Raw genomic sequence first — 20,288 nt, 5'->3', positions numbered from 1 at the left:
AATCTAAGTATGGTCTACGAACCGGTAAAGTATTTTTGTAATTTTATTTATTTTATTTAAGTAGTAAATAGAATAGAGGAGAATTACAGGTTGCAGTTAATCCAAGAAGCCCATAAAGTGAAGGCCCAAAGGAGCGAGGTGGAGAGATCTATGAAGGTTCAAGTAGGAGCATTTACTTTATTAGTTTTCTTAGGATTAGGGGTCATGCTATGTCTTGTTTATGCATTCAGTATTTCTTGCATGATAGATTTTATTGATGTTAATGATGATGCGCTAGAGTTCACTAAATTAATCATAACATAATAAATCTAAGTCCCGGTGATATTGAGATTGCTTTTCCAATTAGATACCCAACAATCTTTCGATCGTAAGTGATGGGTCGGCCTCAGTAGAGTGTCACTTGTTATCTTGGGTAATTTGGGGTAGATCACGTTCTACACATTTAGTTGGTTGTGCTAAACAAGGTTACCTAAAGAGTTTAGAACCTTGAAGCAAAGGGTAATAATTAAACATGAGATGGTTAATTATTCAACCAAGAGTCACAGGAAACGCAATCAGTAAAGAGTTTACTCACCTTGAAAATGTAATGTTTGATGGTAGGGCCTCAGTCCAGTAAACTATTACACGAATAAAGGATCTTGGAATCACTTAATTCAATTGGGACACATATTATGAATAAAGTGTTGAAGTAACCTATAATTTTAATTTAGGTATTTTTATTGAAATTTTCATTTATTTATAAGTAATATTTCGTTCTAATTTTATTTTTATATATAATCTCCTCGATTGAAAATAATGTTGAGAAACGTTCTCAAAAATTTAAAAGATAATCCATAAACTTATATTCTAATGAATGTTTTAGAAACCCATGTCATATGTCTAAAGTTGGTTTACTTTAATTCAAAACGTTTAAGTAAAATGCCAACACCATCTTCATATTGAAAAGTGTTTCACAGGTTATAATGAGATGGGAGGTACAAGACCTCTAAAAGGACAAGCATAGAAGTCCAATAAAATCTCTTATCTTCAATATAATTGACTATAAGAAAGTGATTGGAAATATCTATGATCAAAAGTTGATCAAATGACATTATTCTTCATCCATTTCATATAAAGTTAAATAGTTTATTAAAGTTTAATATGAATAATGATTGAATAGACTTAGCAAAATCATGAAATGTGCTTAAAGTAGTTAAACAAAGTATCATTTTGAACCTAAGAGAAATGTTCTAAGTGGCTCAAATGGAAAGGTTTTAAGAATGTATGAGGATTGTATTAAGAAGTTATAGGCCAAGAAATGCAAACAAGTTGCTACTTCTCAAACCTAGAACTACTTACATGCTTAAAGTTGTTATGAACAACAAATGTTTCCAATTAAATGACCAATTCCAATTTATTAGAAATAACCTCATAAAAGTTGGAAGGTAAATTAAAAGAATGGAAATGTTCCAATTAAAGAAGTATATTATAGTAATTGATTTAGCATATTACTACTTCTTGGATATGTGATGTCATGTTTAGTTCACTCTCATTCAGAATGTGGTTGAACGAAATGAAGAAGTATGGTTAGGGGAGAAATAAATCTACAAGTTTACAAGCAAATGTTGCTACTTCACAAGTAGAATCTACAAGTTTAGAAGCAAAGGTTGCAACTTTACAAGTAGAAGTTTATTTTCACCTTACCTAGTTATTGGCTAGAATTAAATAAATGTTATTTATTCTTTCCATTATCAAAACACCAATTAAGGTTAGTAATGACTAAGCATTGAAGATTCAAAAACATGGACTAAATGTTATTCTATGCTTTATTGAGTCACGATATGTTTTGAATAACTAAATAGGTTTAAAAGATCGATCTATATGGTAGATATAGATAAACCAGTTCTATATATACAAATTGTCTCTAAAATGTCAAATGATTTGAATGAAAAATGAACATTGCATACAGAAGATCTAAAGGGATGGACTTTCAATATCATTAGATTATGAATCTATTGATATATATGAACATCATTCTAATTTGAAAATTTTGACAAAGTCATCGTTTGTGTAAATGATGATATGAACTCAAGGTTTAATACATATCGACGTAAGAAAACCTAAGGATAGAGACGAAAAATGAAACTTCGTCATTTATGATATGATCACAAGTACTTAGTTGAAGAATAAGTGTGAAAAAGTTTTGAAAAGTTCAAAAGTCTAATATGAAGTTCAATATCAACTTGACAAGATAATGATTACATTACAATATGATTGTAATTGTGAAAGTTTGAGTCAAGACACTTAGTTGGCAATATATATTCAATTTATTGTTATATGATTGTGACTATGAGAATTTAAGCCAAAACCTTGATAGACATCCAAGAGTTGTGAAATTGTTTTACAACAAACTTTGAAAGAAAACCTTGTGAATTGTTTATAGAAGAAGCTATCAATCTATATGAGATATATTTTGATAATGGATGAAATGACCTATCTTCCAACCAATATTTAGGGGATATACTTTTAAGATGAGCTACAAAACTAAAGAAACCTATATATGTCAAATCAAAATGTGGCAAAGGCTTCATATGTGATATGGATAAGTGATTAGTGCCATTTATGGCACACATTTGATGAGTGTTATGGTTGTTTTTACCTTCTTCACATAGCTTAATTTCTTAATAAATGCTTAGTTTTATGCATTTTCTCCTTAGTTTCTCTTTTCTCTCTTATTTTTTGTTTTCATGGTTTTTCTAGTGTTTTCTTCTTTATTTCTCCTCTTTTTGTGGATGTAGGTATTGTACGAGGTTTGGGTCTTGATATTGGTGGCTTACTAAGTTGGAAGATACCTTTGGAGCAAGCTTATAGCATTGGGAAAGCTCAAGATGTAAGGAAGTGGATGCTCCAAGTTCTATCTCTTGCGGTCTATAGCCGCACTCTCATAAAACCACGGTGTTGAACCCACTATCAAGTCCATTTGAATCTGCCATGCTTAGTGACTATCACGATGACCTTGTGAGTGCGCACGAAGACTAATTAGCGAGCGCACGAAGCTATGAGAACTCGAAGAACCTAGAAGAGCGCGGGCGCGCAGCTCACAAACGCAGGCGTGCAACCAATGTGCGCGGGCATGCAAGTACCTTGCGCGGACGCTTCTCTCTAGTTTTCGGTTTTTATTGTCTTCTAATTCTACAACCTATAAATACCTTTTTGTAACCGATTTTTGTAAGAAGCTTTTAGACATTAATTTTCTCATAATTTTAGCTTAGTTAAGAGTTTCTCTCTCTAGTTTTAGGGTTAATTTAGGAGTATATTTAGAGAGAGAAAGTGAGGGATTTCATTGGTGATTTGTGAGGTTGAAGATTCAAGGTGACAATTGTATTGAAGAACTCCATAATTAATCAATGAGCATTTCTAACTCTATCTCATCCTATTGCTTTGTTTAAATTCATGTTTGTTTGATTTGATTTTGATGATTGATTCTTGATTAGTGTAATTGTTCTTCATATTTTGTTGATTCTTGATTTCTTTAGTTGCTTGTTGATTAGATGATTATTCTTGAGTAGTTATTTGGCTAGGGATTATGTGAAACTTGTATGATTGATTGATTGTGATTAATTTGGGAATTATGTTGATTGATTGTTGAGATTAAAGTTATTAATGTAAGTTTACATGTGTGTAGTTTGATTAGTCATTGAGAATTATGCTAGATTGCATTGTGATTTCTAATTATACAGACCATTGATTTAGGAATTGCAATTATCAATCGGTTTGGATTGTGATTCTCCTAGTTTATTATTCGTAGAGACCACTGGTTTAACGATTAGGAGATAGCTCTTTGATTCCAATTGATAGCTCTTATCATTAGTATTCACAACCATTGATTGGCATGTTCTTCCCAAGTTGTTGCAATTGTCATGATTACTTGTTGATCCCTATTTCCTAGTGTTTCCTTTGTTTGCTTCTTTGTTTTGGTAGTTGTTAGTGTTACCCTCTTTACCTTTGACTTCGACTTAGCTTAGGCGTTAATTGGAAACACTTAAACATAACCGTTCCTAGTGGTTCGACCCTTGACTTACTTCTATACTTGTATTTGGATTTGTTAAGCGATTATAAATTTTTTTTGGCTTAGGGAGGATTAGTCAACGACCTAGTTTTCCCCCTGTCAATAAGAAAATTTCTTATAGAGTCTTTCTACAAAGCGAGGAATGAAAGTTATATTAAATCGTTTAATGCACGATCAATTCCTATCCAGAGCACGGGGTACCATTACACAAGTCATACTTAGCACAAAATGTTAGTTGCTCAAGTAAATGCGGTTATGAAAAAGATGTCAATTCCAAAGGTCAAGTGAGAGTAGTGTAAATCTCGAAAGAGTTCGACAAAAGCAACAAAGAAACATTGTTCAAACCAGGTTGGTTACCCTATGCTAAATGTGCCCCTTCAAAAGGCAAGTGGGAGTATATGAATCTCGAAAGAGTTCGAGAGTCTTGAAAGATTTCAAGAAAAGTAAGTTCAAAAATCTTGAAGAAATTCGAGAAATAATCAAATAAAAGCAACAATATGAGCATGATTCACCTCATGTTACAAATGACAACACGTGATCTCATTAAAAGTAATGGGAATGATGTGTCGAAGGTAGTACATTCCAAGTGCACATCCTTTATTATCCTTTCTCATTGAAATCTAAACAAAGTTGTATAAGTTTCAATTATTGCATCAAAACCCACTATGATGACTAGCATGTGCAAAATTTAGCCAAAGATATATGATTTCATATTGATTAAGAGTTCTAAAATATTTATGAACATGATGATTATGCAAGTAATAAAGATGATCTGACAAGTTATAACTCCAAGTGGTTTAAAACCATGGAAATCTAAAATAGATTCTAAGTATGTAAGTAAGTGTATGACACTTGATTAATTTACCTAATTGGGTGAGACCCATTATAAGCAAAACAGACAAGAAAGAAAAATGTTTTCTAACCAAACCAGATACTTGTTAAAGGATTTAAATAATTCATAGTATGACTATGACTACGATGAAACCTTTACATTAGTCATGTTGTAATGATCTATTAAAGATATTTTAGTGATTTCTACATTAGGAGATGGATTTCAAAACACTTTCTTGAAATTGTTCATGAAAGAAGATTTTATACAATCAAAAGTTCTGAAAATCTAATAATCCCAAGGATGCATAAAAGATCCTTTAATGGATTAAAGTAAGCATCATGGAGTTAATTAGTGTTCTTAATTTTGTGAGTTAATCAAATCGTTTGATGTTCTCATAAAATAAAGAAAAGGTCTTGAGTATACAAGATGTTTAGTGGGAGTTATAAAGTATTCTTGGTTTAGTAAAAAGGCAATCATTCATTGCTTGAAGGGTCATGTGATGGCTGATGCATTTTGTATGAAAAACTTGGAAGAGGAAGATGAGTACAGTTGGGAGTCAAGATCTATTGAGATAGGTCTTGAAGGATGTTTGAATTTGGTTAAGAATCTTATATTGATAAGATTCTTATGAGATTCAGCATTCTATTGAAAAGAGTTTCAATCCCATATAACATGGCATATTGCTTAAAGATTCAATGCTTTGAGAAAGGTTGATGAAATTAAGGTTTTGAGTGATGCTCGTTATGCAGTTTGCAAAGGATGCATCATACCCCAAGTTTTTTAAGTATATTTAGTCAATAATTTTGCTAGTACAAACTTTTAAATTTACAATTATCTTCAAACTTATATGTTATAATTTTTTTATTTTCTATATTTGGATTTATCAAATATATATATATATATATATATATATATATATATATATATATATATATATATATATATATATATATATTGAAGCTGATCTTTTCAATAGGAATTTATAACAAACTCAATTTGAATTGAGTCTTATCTTTTGAATATTCTAGAGAATTTTAACCTAAGGGCTTTCTAATATATATACACCTAAATCCTGAAGCTGATACAATACTCATCTCTTTCAATTTACTAAGTCGTCATTTCTGACTGATCTCTTGTTGGTAAGCGATGGTTTTCTTAATTTTATACACTGATCATTAAGCCTTTTTCATGATTTCATGTCTTACCCACCTAATTTTTGTAAACTTTTTCCTCTGTAATTAACGAACTGGAATTTCATTAAGAGAAGGGGTTGTTTTCTTTCTACCAAAAGTAGACACCATTGAAATCTATTTTATGAAAGAAAATTTTAGAGTTGGTGTGTAGGAGTTGCAGAGCAGGAGGAAAAAGTTGTTGATAGTGGACCACTAGGCTACTTAATACTCTTTACCACTAATTTTTCTCACCAAACATAGCTGACTTATAAGAATTATTTTATTTTCCCTCGTACTATTACTAACTTCATATTAGACTATGAGTCAGACTAACTTAGTTCTATTATCTATTTATTTGTAGACGGAGGCTACTTTTAGAGGTTAATTACCTTGAGATTACATGCACAATCAAGGTAACTTTCAATGTCCATCATCTTTTAGAATCCCATTAGGAAATTGTTTTGAAATATTGTGTGCCAACTACGTGCTTATGTAATTATATGTGATGAGTGTTGTATCGTATGAAATTATAGAATTATATTATATAACAGTTTTCTATTTGTGTACTAGTATATGTATTTTCGGATAATTGGATTAATTAGTATCGTATGAGTTTTTTAAAAATAATTAAAATCTTGGGAATTGCACTAGTAGAAAAACACATTTTGGCACTGAGTTATTGGCACCGGTTCTAAAAAACCGTTGGGAAAAAAATTAGGCGGGTTTTAGTATAATAGAATTGGCACTGGTTAAAACCAAACTGGTGCACAATTAGAGAAATGCCACCGGTTTGAGCCGGTGGGAATTCTAAAAGAGAAAACTGCTTGCTTGCCTTATTTCGATCCTCTCCTCTCTCCTCTTTCTTGTCCTCTTTCTCTCTTCTTTCTCTTCTTTCTTGCTCTCTCTCTTCTTTCTCTCTCCACGCTAGCTTCCCATCGCAGCCACCACCACCTTGAAAACCGACACTTTAACGATGGTGACAAGTATTTAGAACAGCGATGTCGTAACCCCTCTATTACAGATCCTCTCTATTGCCTTCTCTCCCTTAAAATCGCAGTCACATGTAATTGAAGCCACCGCCGACCACCGTTGATTTCCCTTTCCTTCGATCTCCTTTCCCATCACTGCATCGCAAGCAACACTTTTCTTCTCGAAGCCAAGGGTTAGGGTACAAGAGAGGTAATTTCTAGATCTGAATTTTTTTTTATTTTACACATTTTCGCTTTGTATTGCTAATTTATGTGCTTATTTCAGTGGTAATTTGTTTAATTATTGATTTTTGTCTGATTTAAAGTTTAGGGTAATGGTTGGCTGTGTTTGATTATCAGTGTATGTTAGATTTGAGGGTTTACTAGCTCCTAATTTAGAGCTTTGAGATGTATTTCATTTTTGTAAGTTGATGTCGTTGGATTATTATGAATTTGGTGATTAGTTTTGCTTTGAAATCGATGAAATTATGACATTATGATGATTACTATGATGAATTAATTGTTCAATTTCTACTGCTGTTCTTATTTTTAATCATTTATTTGGATGATTATGGAAAGATTTATACAATTGATATGAATTTGTATATATATATTGGTTAAATCTTTGATTATTTATATAGCTATTTGTTGATTTTTCTTGCAGCAATTTTTTATTAATTATAATTGATAGAATATTTCTGAAATTTTTCCATTTGATAGATTATCAAATCAAATTCACGAGTTTAAGTTGTAAATCCATCCTTAAAATGTGTTTGAACACTATAAATGCATGTTTCATCCTCCATAACTTTTTTAGAGAGGAAAAAATGGAAGAAAGGACTCTTGTGCAAGAGGTAAAATATGGAATTAATCGATGTAGAAGAAGAAGTGAACAAGAAGAAGAAGAAGACTATATTTTAAGTGCTCGATCAACAAAAGAGTGGAATGAGTTTAGGGATAGACTTGCCAAGAAGATGTTTAAAGTTATCAAGGTAGGAGACTTCGAATGGATAATAGGTGATTAGTAGTTTTGATTTATGAACATATGCTATTTTAAATATACAGCTAGGTCTGCCTTGCATTATTGTATTTTTGGAGTAAATTTTTTATTAGGTCTATTTCAATTTGAGGACAGTGTTTAGTGCTTGAATGTGTTATGTTTGCCAACATTTATTGCTGATAGATTTACCTAAGTTTATGCATGATACTATATATGCTTCATAGATTATTTTTAAGCTTTAACCTTTTTTTTTCTTTTTTTTTTTTTTTTTTTTTGTTGTTTATCTTGGCTCTGTCTGCTAATGTTTACATTGTGATATTTAGGAATAATGACTTCTAAACGACAAGGCAAACAATCTATGGGTACACCTCATAGAAGGGGATATGTTTCGTGGAATTCAAAAATGGATGAGATACTTACTTCTACATTGTTTGAGCAAAGAGAGTGAGGAATAGCTCAAGTGGTTAGGGCTTCCCTCCCGATTCCAGGAGATCTTGGGATCGATTCTCACCCCTACCCTTTTGGCTCTCTAAACCATGGTATAAAATAAGGGCCGAGTTGATGCGTCGCGGCCGTATTATAACGGTATTCAAAACTGCCGTTACGATATTTAGCGTTTTGTCACGGAGTGCTAGAAAACAACGCGACATATACCGCGACAAACGAATTTTAACCGCGACAAGCGTTTTTTAACCGCGACATCCGTATCTTGAACGAATTGTCCGCATTCACAATTTCAAAAAGTTCAACGAGTACTTATGGATTTTTCTTAAAACTTTTTCAGAGCTAATATTCCCCGTGTTTCCCGCAAAGAGTCTAATTTTTGTTTTTGTTGTAAATTTTCACAGATAAAAGAAGAGGAGGAAGCAATTGAAATTCAGATCTAAACTTAAACAAGAAAAGCAAGGAAAACTTACCGTTTTCAGATTTAAGAAAAGTAGAGTCGGGGATAGAACATTGCCGCCGGCCGACGAACTCACCATCACCAATTACTTAGCTTCGACTCCCGAGGTTGAAGATGAGTGGGAAATTAGGAATTTGAAGAAAAATAGTGCTACTGCTACTTGGGAGTACTCTGGGACTCTAGGGAGTTGGGAGTGAGCTGTAAACCGGCCGACGAACTCACCATCCCCAATTACTTAGCTTCTCCTGAGGTTGAAGATGAGTGGGAAATTGTGGATTTGAAGAATAATAGTGCTACTGCTACTTTGGGACTTGGGAGTACTCTGGGAGTTGGGACTCTTGGGAGTTGGGACTTGTTAGTGAGTTGTAAAACACTAGATGTATACTTGTATCAAGTAGTAGAAGCAGCAACCAACGTAAGTTTTTTTTTTTTTATTTGTAATTAAAGTTTTAGATAAGTATTAAGATTGTTGTATTATATAATTATTATATGTAGTATTAGTGTATTACTTTAAGAAAGATGTTTGACAATTATATGACTATATGTAGAATTGTGGACTTGTATCTTTTAAGAAATTGTTTAGGAAATTTTGTTATGGTAATATTTTTTTAATTATTGCATTAGACTAGTAGTATAAACTATAAAGTGCTAAACAATTATACATGCTTGAACATTGGTAATTCATTTACTTGTGCATAATATTTTTTTAATTATTGTATTAGACTAGTAATATAAACTTATAAAGTGCTAAACAATTATACATGTGTGAACATTGGTAATTCATTTACTTGTGCATAATATTTTTTTAATTATTGTATTAGAGTAACAGTGTATCACGTAAATGAGTAAATTAAAGTTAAAAAATTTTGTCACTAATTTTTGTACAAAACAAAATATTTGATTGTAGTTTGGTGTTTTATTTATTTGCAAAAGGTTGATTTTATCTAATGGCTCCAAGAGACGAAGATATTGGTTGGATTTTTGGTGAACCCGTTGATGGAAGTAAGCGTAAAATAAGATGCAAATTTTGTCACAAAATAATTAATGGGGGTATAACAAGATTAAAGCAACATTTAGCTCATAAAACTGGTGATGTAGCGGCATGTGAGAAAGTGTCCGTGGAAGTTAAAAGAGACATGATGGGGCTTCTAATGGAGTTTAAAGATAAAAAAAAAGAAAAAAATCGAATGGGTAGAGAATTTGAAGAAAATTTAATCAAATCAATGAATCGTCCAATCGATGATGACGAGGAGGAGGAAGATCTAGAATTGGCATATGCGATGCGACAAAGTAGAGAACAACATGAGTTTGAATATTATCATCCAAGAAATAACTACTATCATGAAGGAGGTAGTAGTGGTATTCCCTCACGATTGAACCGATCATCATCTGTTCACGAAGTTGGAGTTGGGAGAGGAAGAGGGAGAAACATACCAATTGAAGTACCATCAAATACAGCTGCAAGATTAAGGGCACGTGAGATTGAATTGGAAAAGGATTGTCAAAAGAAAAAACAAACAAAAATTAACACTTCATTTATGAAGAAGGCAAAAAAGTCAATCATTAAAGCATTTGGTAATTTTATGATTGATACTAATTTACCATTTAAGGCAATCGAGTCCCCTTACACTAATCCACTGATGGATACTATACGAGAGTGTCCAGATGTTCGAGCTCCTTCGGCTTATGAATTAGCTCAGGTACAATTATTTTATTACATGAATTAACACATTTTATTATTTGCTACTAAAATTATTTCTTTAGCGTAACTGTGTTAACATTGAAATTATTTATTGTTATGTTATTAGGTGTATCTCCCAGAAGAATGTAAAGAGATGAAGAATTACATTAAATCCTTTGAATCGGTGTGGAATGAAAGAGGTGTAACAATAATGTGTGATGGTTGGTCAGGGCCAACAAACATGCACATTATAAACTTTCTTGTGTACTCGGTTCGTGGCACTGTTTTTCACAAATCAATTGATGCCACAGATGTGTATTGTAGAGACACACACTACTACTATAGTTTGATGGAGAAGGTAGTAGAAGAGATAGGGGAAGAGAAAGTTGTTCAAATAGTGACAAATAATGAAGCTTCTGTCAAAGCTGCAGGAAAGAAACTAATGGACAAATTCCCACATTTGTATTGGACAGCTTGTGCAGCTCATTGTTTGGATCTTCTTTTGGAAGACATTGGGAAGAAAAGTTCAATAAAATCTGTAATAGAAAGAGCAAGAAAAGTCTCCCAATTCATCTACAAGTATAAATGGGCAGTTGATTATATGAAGAAGTTTACTGGGGGTAGAGATCTCACACGACCAGGAATCACACGATTTGCAACGCAATTCATAATGTTGGAAAGTGTTGTGAGACATAAGACTGCCTTGCAAGAAATGTTTGATTCTAGTACTTGGGTGACTTCAAGATTCGGTCAAATGAATGATGCATTAGCTGTGGAAGTTCGTGAAACATTGTCTAAACATCCTTCCACTGATGTTGCCAAATTTTGGGAAAAGGCCGTTGAAATAATAAAAATACAAGAGCCCATCATAAAAGTATTGAAGCTTGTTGATGGAGATCTGAAACCAACAATGGGTTTTATATATGAGGCAATGGAGCGTTGTAAGCTGGCAATTCAAAAGAATTGTACATATTACAAGAATTATTGGAAGATGATAGACAAAAGATGGAATTGCCAATTACATACGGATTTACATGCAGTAGGTAATATATATAATATTCATGATTTGATTTCTTTCAATGTACTTATATTTATGTTAAAAATAAATATTTATAATTATTGTATATGTGTGTCATGTTCAAGGATGTTTCTTAAACCCTCAATACATGTACGGAGAAAATGACATTGGAAATGACCATGAGCTGTTAGTAGGGGTGAGAAAAGTAATCACCAGACTTGAAAGAGATCCGGATAATGAAATCAGAGCAACCCAACAAGTAAGTTATTATTTATTAAGTTTAAAAAAAACATTTGTAAGATTACTTTTAAACATATACATATATTAAAATATGTGGAAAATCACAGATTTACATGTATCGGGATAAGGCTGAAAGTTTTGGCAATAGCTCGGCACAAAGGGCAATACATCAAATGGACCCAGGTATATATTTAAACAACAAATTTAATTACAATACATGATTTATTAAAATAATTTTAATGAATAACGTTACATACAAATAATGTTTGCAGCTATGTGGTGGATGACGTATGGAGATAGCGCACCCGAATTAAGGAAAATTGCTGTGAGAGTATTAAGTCAAACCACATCATCATCAAACTGCGAGAGAAACTGGAGCATGTGGAGTTTGGTTCATACTAAAACGAGAAATCGATTGAAGTATGGTAGGCTCCATCAAATCGTCTACCTTAGATACAACATGAAGTTAAAATTGAGACATATGAGGAGGCATGGTGCCGATGAGCTGAAAACCACTTATGATCCAATTAATTTAGATTACATATTTGATGTTGATGATCCTTTAAACGAATGGTTGGAAGAATCAGAAGCTCCACTTTTCGAAGGAGATGATCTCAGTTGGTTAGATGATGATGATGGTGGAGAAGGTGGCGACGGAGGTGGTGGAAGTCAAACTGGCAACACTGTTCGAGGTTCCTCTAGTCATCAAAACTTTGAGCAAAGTCGGCAAAGTGCTGGTAACAAACAATCTGCTTTGACACCACCAAGTAGCGACGATGGAGATGATGGAGATGATGGAAATGAATTTATCACTTCTTACTCATCGAGGCAATCAAGTGGGCGCTATCAACTTCCACAATCAATGGTTAATCCTCCAAACTCTGAATTTGAACATAATGACTCACAAGGATTTCAAAGGCGTGCAAGAGAAAGACAACCTTCAATTAAACCTATTGATAGCGATGCATCATGGAATGGATTATCCACAAATGTTTTTCCATCAGAATCAGTAACTTCCAACCCCCAAGATTACAACTATCATGATTCTTTTTCATCATATCCTCAATCTACAATAGGTATGCCATATGCAGGAGCGAGTGGGAGTGGATTTGGCTACCAAGAACCACAACTTGACCCTTTCAATCAAGAAGGTCATCATATTGTCAACCATGGCACCTTAAATTATGGTGGTGTGCACTATCATCAGCCTACATATTATTGTGGTAGTAGCGGTAACTCTAGTCAAAATGAGTCCACATGGATGGATGGTACGGGATCATACTTTTTCGGGGAAACTGGAAGAAATAATAACGATGGAGATGCCCAACAAGATGCTCCACGCCACTCATTTTGGTATTAAGAATTTCATATGTAATATTTGTAGAATTTATGGCTTATGCATAATTTCAGTAACATGGTTTGTTGTATTTATCTTATTAAACTTTGTAATTTTTTTTTTCTTTTATAACTAAGTTATGAGGTTATTATTATTGTCATTTAAATAATAATAATTTAATTTTCTTAATAAATTAATTACAAATAAAGAATAATATGTTTAAAAATAAAAAAAAAATACATAAAAATAGATACAGAATTAATAAATACATTTACCGGTTATTAAGATATACAAATAATTAAAAACATGGCTTTAAATATATGAATTACATTTATAATTACAATTATAAATGATATTTATTATTAATATACATATTTTGGGCTTCAATTTGGTAAAAAACACCCTTAAAATACTCTAAAATTAAAATTCTACCGCGACGACCGATACCTACTCCGTTACGGGCGTACCAATACCGATACCGCGCTACCGCGACCGCATTTTTATTCTATGCTCTAAACACCAAAAAAAACACATTGTTTGATCAAATAAATAAAGGGAACAAGGGTGATTGAGATTTCAAGTCACAAGCATATCAAGCCGTGGTTGACAAGTTAACGGCTGACTTGGGCATGTCTATAACTGTAGATCATGTGAGGAATCGGATTAAGGTTTGGAAGAAGCACTATTTCGTTATTACTAAAATTCAAACTTACACAAAGTTTAAATGGGATGAAAAAAGAAGATAGTGGTGATCCCTGCAGAACAGCTTGCTGATTGGTATACGTACTGTACGATATGCTTCATTTATTCCTTGTTTCATTGAATAGACTATAACATGAAAGCTTGTTTCTGGGAATTATTTCAAGAACATTAGAACTTATTAGTCCTGAAGTAGCTTGTATTGCTACTTGAATTTCTTTCTCCTGAATACGATCTTTGTTTACTGCCTCATCTCAAGTGTAGGAGTCTATTTAATGCGGGCTTGCTGATTATATATCATGGTATCCTGATGTAGCAATTCAGAAAGTCATCTCACTTTGGAGAAGTGCAATTGTTTGCCTAGATTCTACTGCTCCTTTTGATGCATCAAATAAACAGTGCAATAGGTCATGTAGGGGTGATTGTTAATTCTGGGTTTTCAGCTCCTTATATAATCAGGTTTAAGGGGTTTTGTGTGGTCTGAATCTTATTAGGAAACATTGTAGTTGACAGTGAACATAAAATTGCAGCATGGTTGAACTTTGTGATCTTGTTAGTTGATAGCTCTGCTTTTATTCGTGTCATTATGTGTCACTAGTGACAAAATGTTTGGCATATGATATGCTGAATAGTTCACCATAATTAAGTTAACAATCATGTATACTTACTATTTGTGTTATTTTTGTAGGTGTTAATTGATTACTACTATTAATAAGGATAGTTTGGTTGCTATTTACTCTGCCTTGGTTTGAGGCACCTGAGCTTTTATCAATCTTGTTCCTATACCTATATTCATTATGTCTATTCTAATATTGGATTTAGTTGCTAGCTAATCTGAATCTAGTTGAGTTTCTGCTTATAGTTTGCCTTACATTGATGTTGATTATTGCTAATGTAGGAAACTCCCCAAGCCACTATAAAACTTTTTGAACACTATAAATGTGTTTCTCAACAAGTCGTGTTTTTGTTTTACGAGCACGAGGGGCATAGCCTCGCAAGGCTGCTGGTTCAACTGCCGCCTCGTAAGGCTGCTGCAGCTGCTGCCGCCTCGGTAAACCGTGCCAAAAACCCCCGTAAAAAAACGCAGTAAGGATAACTGGTGCAAAAAATAAATATTAACGCTGGTTAACCGATGCCAATTTAAGAAATTGCCATCGATTTTTAACCAGTGGCTTTTTTGGATAAAATGGCATCCATCAAATACTCAACGGTTCAAAACCAGTGCCTTCCGGGGGTTTTGAACCAGTGCCAAAATAAATTTTTCTACTAGTGTTGGATGATTGATTATATGTAATTGATGGTCTCTAAGGCCTATCAGGAAACGAGTTGTAATTGGCATGTCATATAGAATGACTATGTTCTAGCCATACTGAAATTGAAATATTGTTACTTGGGATTAAACTAATATGTGCATTACTTGTGTACAGTGTGATCGGATGATTTAATCTAATAAAATTTATAGTGAAATTAAGTCTAAGAAGGGAAATGAAACCCGAAAGGGTGAAGAACAGGTTGCCCACTAGTAGTTACGGTTGCTACTAGTTAGTTTAAATTATTGTATATTGTTGTTAGTCTTCCTCCTAATCACTAGGTATTAGTGAGGGGTGTGCACACTAGGGACATTCTGTTTTGGCTATTTGGGGTTACGCACGACCCTCTGTAAATTAGGTGGTGACAGGGACTAGTCCCGGCTTACTAGCATTCTCTTTCCCTTTCTTAACTTAAGTAATAATATGTTATGTGACAATTTGAATTTGGTTGAGTATTATAATGTCTATGAGACTATATTATGTATAAAATATTTTCGAACTAAAATTATCTATTTTACGTGATGAAGTTGGAATTACTCAATTTATCTGATTTTGGGAATTTTCTCTCTGTTCTTGTTTTTGATTATTTTGCAAGTTGGTAAGAGGGTAATCGGTTACGTGTGAGGAGACGTTAGAATAATCACGTAGCTAAGACAATTTAGTTTATTTTTGAATTTATTTATTTCCTTTTAACTATTATTTTTTTAAAATAATTTCCATTTTTGATGTAATGACTATTTTATTTTGCCACCACTTACACCACTTAGTTTATTAAATAGTATTTTATTTTGCGTTGCATTTATTTTCTACGGATAATAAGTGTAGCAGTAACACTCCCAAGGTTCGATGGTTGGGTTTTGGAAGTTAAAGGCTACTCTTATTGTTCTAAAAAGACTCGAATTTTAGGGGTGTTACAAATTGGTATGCAGAGCCCAGGTTTTTCAAAATTTAGGGACTAAAATGAATTAAAGACTTAGGTTTAAAACTTGTTTATAAGGTTGTAAATTGATTTAAGCTTTGGAAAGCCGTGAGTGTGGGAATCACGATAAGGGATCTATGTGTTTTATAGTACTTTTATAAAGTACTTATGATGTGATTATTTATTTTCTCTTATTAGAAGGTGGTATGAGAACGTAAAACTGCAAGAAAGTCGAGTGCTAGGAAGAGTACACTTGTATTACCTGATTCTCCCTACATGATTCGTATGAAGTACAATGAAAACATTCGACAATACGCACCGTTTAAATCTCTGCATTGAACATTTCCATTACAATGTACTTGAGGGCCAATCTAATTACCTCACTTCGGAGAGACGATCTCAGATACTTTTACACACACAACTTTTGAGGGGACCCTTTTCTCAAGTTAAGAAGAAATATGCTTACTTATACATCAATGTTGAACCAAATAATAAATATTATTATGATGGAAGATGGATCCCTACTGTGGAATACCTTGATAAGGCGATGATGGAAGCCAAGTGAGACTTTGACTATAACCTGGATGATGATGATGATGATGAGGAGGAGCCCCAGGAAAATGAAGCTCGCGAAATTGAAGGGGGAAATGATGGTTGAATTTTTTTTCCAGTTATGTTTAGTTTGTTTGGTTAAAACTTTTATATTACTTTTACAAATAAAATCCAGTTTCTTATGATTAGAAACTATAGTTTTGGTTTATTTGTAACTAGTAGTTTATTAAGCTAGTTAGTACTACTATTTTATTTTAAAGACGATTTTCCTTCTCTTTTGGTTTTGCAATAAAATAATATTGATTAACATATTTATATTTTGCTATTTTATGTTTATTATTTAACGTAATAAAACCATTTCATTTTTCTATATATTGTATTTATATAGAACAAAGCTCTCATTTTCTTGTGCTTACTTTAGTCAGGTATAGTAATGACTTGGTTGGATGATAGTGAAATCACTAAAGCAAAGTGCAAATTTATAGTTTAATGCTAAGTTGATGCATTATTTGGTTTGAAAATTGGCCAACTCTATGAATGTTATTGAAATTTAATAAATTGTTTAATTCTTGTTTGTATGTACAAATGATGTGTTGCATGAAAGAATGTGGTTGTTAATTTAATTGCAATTCACACGATCTGAATAAATCGTGTTAAAATGTGTACGGTGGTAACACTAGTGTTGAAATTGTACTGTGCAGATTGTGTGTGCAAAATTACAACGTTTACACTAGGTCTCGTTGGAGAAGAATTGCACAAATGGCTGAGCCTCCTAAATAACTTGCTGCTAGGTTGAGAGCTCTTGAACAAATGAACTAGAACCTTGGAATGTTGTTGCAAAACCAGCTGAACAACAACAACAACCACAATAACAATGACAACGACCCTCTAGCTGCCATGGCTAAGAAACTTGCTGCATTGAAACCTCCACTATTCATGGGGAAGGAAGATCCCATGTTGGTTGAGAATTGGGTACATGACTTTGACAAACTGTTGCTAGTACCCTTGATGCTTAGAAGGTGGACCAAGCCACTCTCTATTACGTGAGGCTGCTGATTTTTTGTGGGAAAATGAAAGTGCCACTATAAGAGCTCAACAAAAGTTTAACTGGGAGGCTTTTAAGAAGGCAATCAGGGACCGTTTCTTTCTTGAGCATATCAAGAGATAGAAGTACAGCGAGTTCAATAGGTTTAACAAAACTGCTGGTATGAGTGTGCAAGAGTATGTTGAGAAATTTAATAAGTATGCTAGGTTTTGTCATAATGTAGTGCTTGATGAGAGATCCAAGGTTCAGAAGTTTGAAGATGGATTGACTTTTAGGATCCAAAATAAGGTGATTGGGGTTGGTACTGCTGCTATACCTATAAGGAGGCCTATGATAGAGCTTGCAATATCGAAATGATTTTGAAGCATGAGTAGGTCAAGGATAGGCATAAGAGGAAAGGGAATGGTGAGAGCTCATAGAACCATAAAAGATATGACAAGAGACCAAGCCTCGGGGGTAATAGCAATGGGAATGGTGGAAATGGATAGCAGGGAGGTCGTAACAACAACAATCAAAGCAACAACAACCGGGGCCAAGGAAAACAGAATCATTAAGGATCTCACAATCGACCATGTCGTAAATGTGACAAGAGCCATCCAGGACGCAACTGCAATGGTGATTTGCTTACTTTCTTTGAATGTGGGGAGGTTGGTCACAAGAAATTCGAGTGCCCAAAGAAGCAAAATGGCAATAATCAGGTTCAAAATGGACAAGGTAGCAATAATGGAAATAATGGAGGTGGTTATGGGAGGAACTCAAATTACAACAACCGCTTTAATAACAACAATTCTCAGGGCCAAATTGGCAATGCTCAAGGAGGGAATGGCCAAAACAACAATAATGCTGGAGGAAGCAATCACATTGGCAATGGTAGGACCAGCAATAGAAGAATCTATGTCATGAACCAAAGCGAGATTGACTCTAATGCCAACGTTGTGTTGAGTACTTTTCTCATGAACTCAAAACCTGCTTACTTATTTTTTTATTCTGGGGCATCTCATTGTTTTGTAGCCACTTCTTTTGTGAATAAACATGCTTTAAACCTTCATCTTTGTATCGAACCAACATAACGATTCCGTTTGGGGAGGTAGTTCCTTATAGATCCATATACCAAGACATTACAATTAACATTGCTGGAACCGAGTTGCTCGCCAACCTTATTCAGTTTGACTTAACTGACTTTGATGTGATATTGGGAATGGATTGGCTTAGGGGTCCAAGGGGGAATATAATCTCTTAGGGGGAGTTGTGTCAAAACCAAGGATCAGTATTGTATCACCCATGACTTTTCATTCTTATATCTGAAAGGGCTACCCTATTTATATATGTCATGTGCAAGATGTGAGTATAGAAGAGAAGTCCATAGATCAAATTCCAGTGGTGAGAGAATTCCATGAAGTGTTTCCAGATAAAATCTCGGAGATGCCACCAATTAGGGAGATGGATTTCAAAATAGACTTAGTGCTTGGGACTGGAGCTGTTTCTAAGGCACCATATAAAATGACACCAGTAGAGATGAATTAGTTGGAGGTACTGTTGGAGGAGTTGGTGGAGAAGGGTTATATAAGGCCAAGTGTTTCACCGTGGGGAGCACCGATTTTTTTTGTGAGGAAAAATGATGGAACCTTAAGGTTGTGTATTAACTACCGAGAGTTGAATAATGTCACTATAAAGAACAGATTGAAAGGAATAGTGTCCTTCAAACAAGTGTATTATTTCGATAGGGGGTTCGGAATTATTAGAAAGCTAATTTTTTAGTAAGGTAAAGTGACCGGAATGCATGGGTGGAGGCCGCTTCCGATCAGTAATATAAATGCATAATTAATATTACAGCTTAATTTTGCCTGAACCCTTTAGGTCACACCCAAGCAACTAACGAGCTGAAGCGACGAATTAATTAGGAATTAATTAATAAGTCAATCAAGTAATTAATATTTAGACGTCGGAAATTCGAGCATGGAGTGTCGAAACCGAGCGTCGAAAGTCCAGTCGAAAATATTAAAAAGACGAGACGTGAAAATAATAATAAATCAACAATGACCAAAATACCCCTAGCATCGGAAAACCGAGTGATAGGGGCACGACAATTGCTAGCAGCCCGCACCAAGTGCGGGGCTAGGCTAGCATACTGCAGCTAGCAGCTCGCACTAGTGTGCGTGGCTATGCTAGCATACGGCAGCTAGCAGCCCGAACACTTGGTGCGTGGCTTGCTAGGCCGAGGCACCAGCAGCCCGCACATTTGGGTGCGTGGTGTGCTGGGACGAAGCATCACAGCAGCACCATGGCAGCCCACAAGGGTGCCATGGGTGCCCATGTGAGCTGCCACATGGCCGAAGCTAATGGGAGGGCTAGGAATAGAGGTGGCCGGTTATGGGAGTAAGAGTAGGGGGCAAGTTTGGTCCCCCCCTCCTCCAAATGGTCCTCACCTACTCCTCTTTATGAGCTTGCCACTTGTTGATTTATTACTAGTTTGATTATTAATTTTATTTTAGCTTTAAAATAAAATGGAAAAATCAAATTCTCCCACATTGATGGGAGAGCTTTTCACACTCATGCATTTCCCT

The 20,288-nt window shown here is 34.2% G+C and overlaps 1 protein-coding gene across 1 annotated transcript; it reads left to right on the top strand.

The window, feature by feature from the left end:
* Positions 1-9,871: 9,871 nt before the first annotated feature.
* LOC145566546 (uncharacterized) lies at positions 9,872-13,223 on the top strand. The gene is made up of 5 exons (XM_081625931.1): positions 9,872-10,624; positions 10,733-11,648; positions 11,749-11,882; positions 11,971-12,046; positions 12,136-13,223. Exons 1-5 carry the CDS (start codon positions 9,872-9,874, stop codon positions 13,221-13,223), a joined length of 2,967 nt encoding a protein of 988 aa, XP_081482057.1.
* Positions 13,224-20,288: the final 7,065 nt, after the last annotated feature.

The sequence above is a fragment of the Chenopodium album genome, chromosome 11 (assembly GCF_948465745.1).
Source record: "Chenopodium album chromosome 11, dcCheAlbu1.1, whole genome shotgun sequence".
Lineage (NCBI taxonomy): Eukaryota > Viridiplantae > Streptophyta > Magnoliopsida > Caryophyllales > Amaranthaceae > Chenopodium > Chenopodium album.
The sequence above is the reverse complement of the archived record's forward strand: the minus strand, read 5'-3'. Positions and strand labels throughout refer to the sequence as shown.

Bases quoted from the DNA above. Each gene is read 5' to 3' on its own strand.
- LOC145566546 (XM_081625931.1), top strand. From the start codon at position 9,872: ATGGCTCCAAGAGACGAAGATATTGGTTGGATTTTTGGTGAACCCGTT. The intron at 10,625-10,732 runs GTACAATTATTT...TTATGTTATTAG, and splicing joins CGGCTTATGAATTAGCTCAG to GTGTATCTCCCAGAAGAATG. The intron at 11,883-11,970 runs GTAAGTTATTAT...GGAAAATCACAG, and splicing joins AAATCAGAGCAACCCAACAA to ATTTACATGTATCGGGATAA.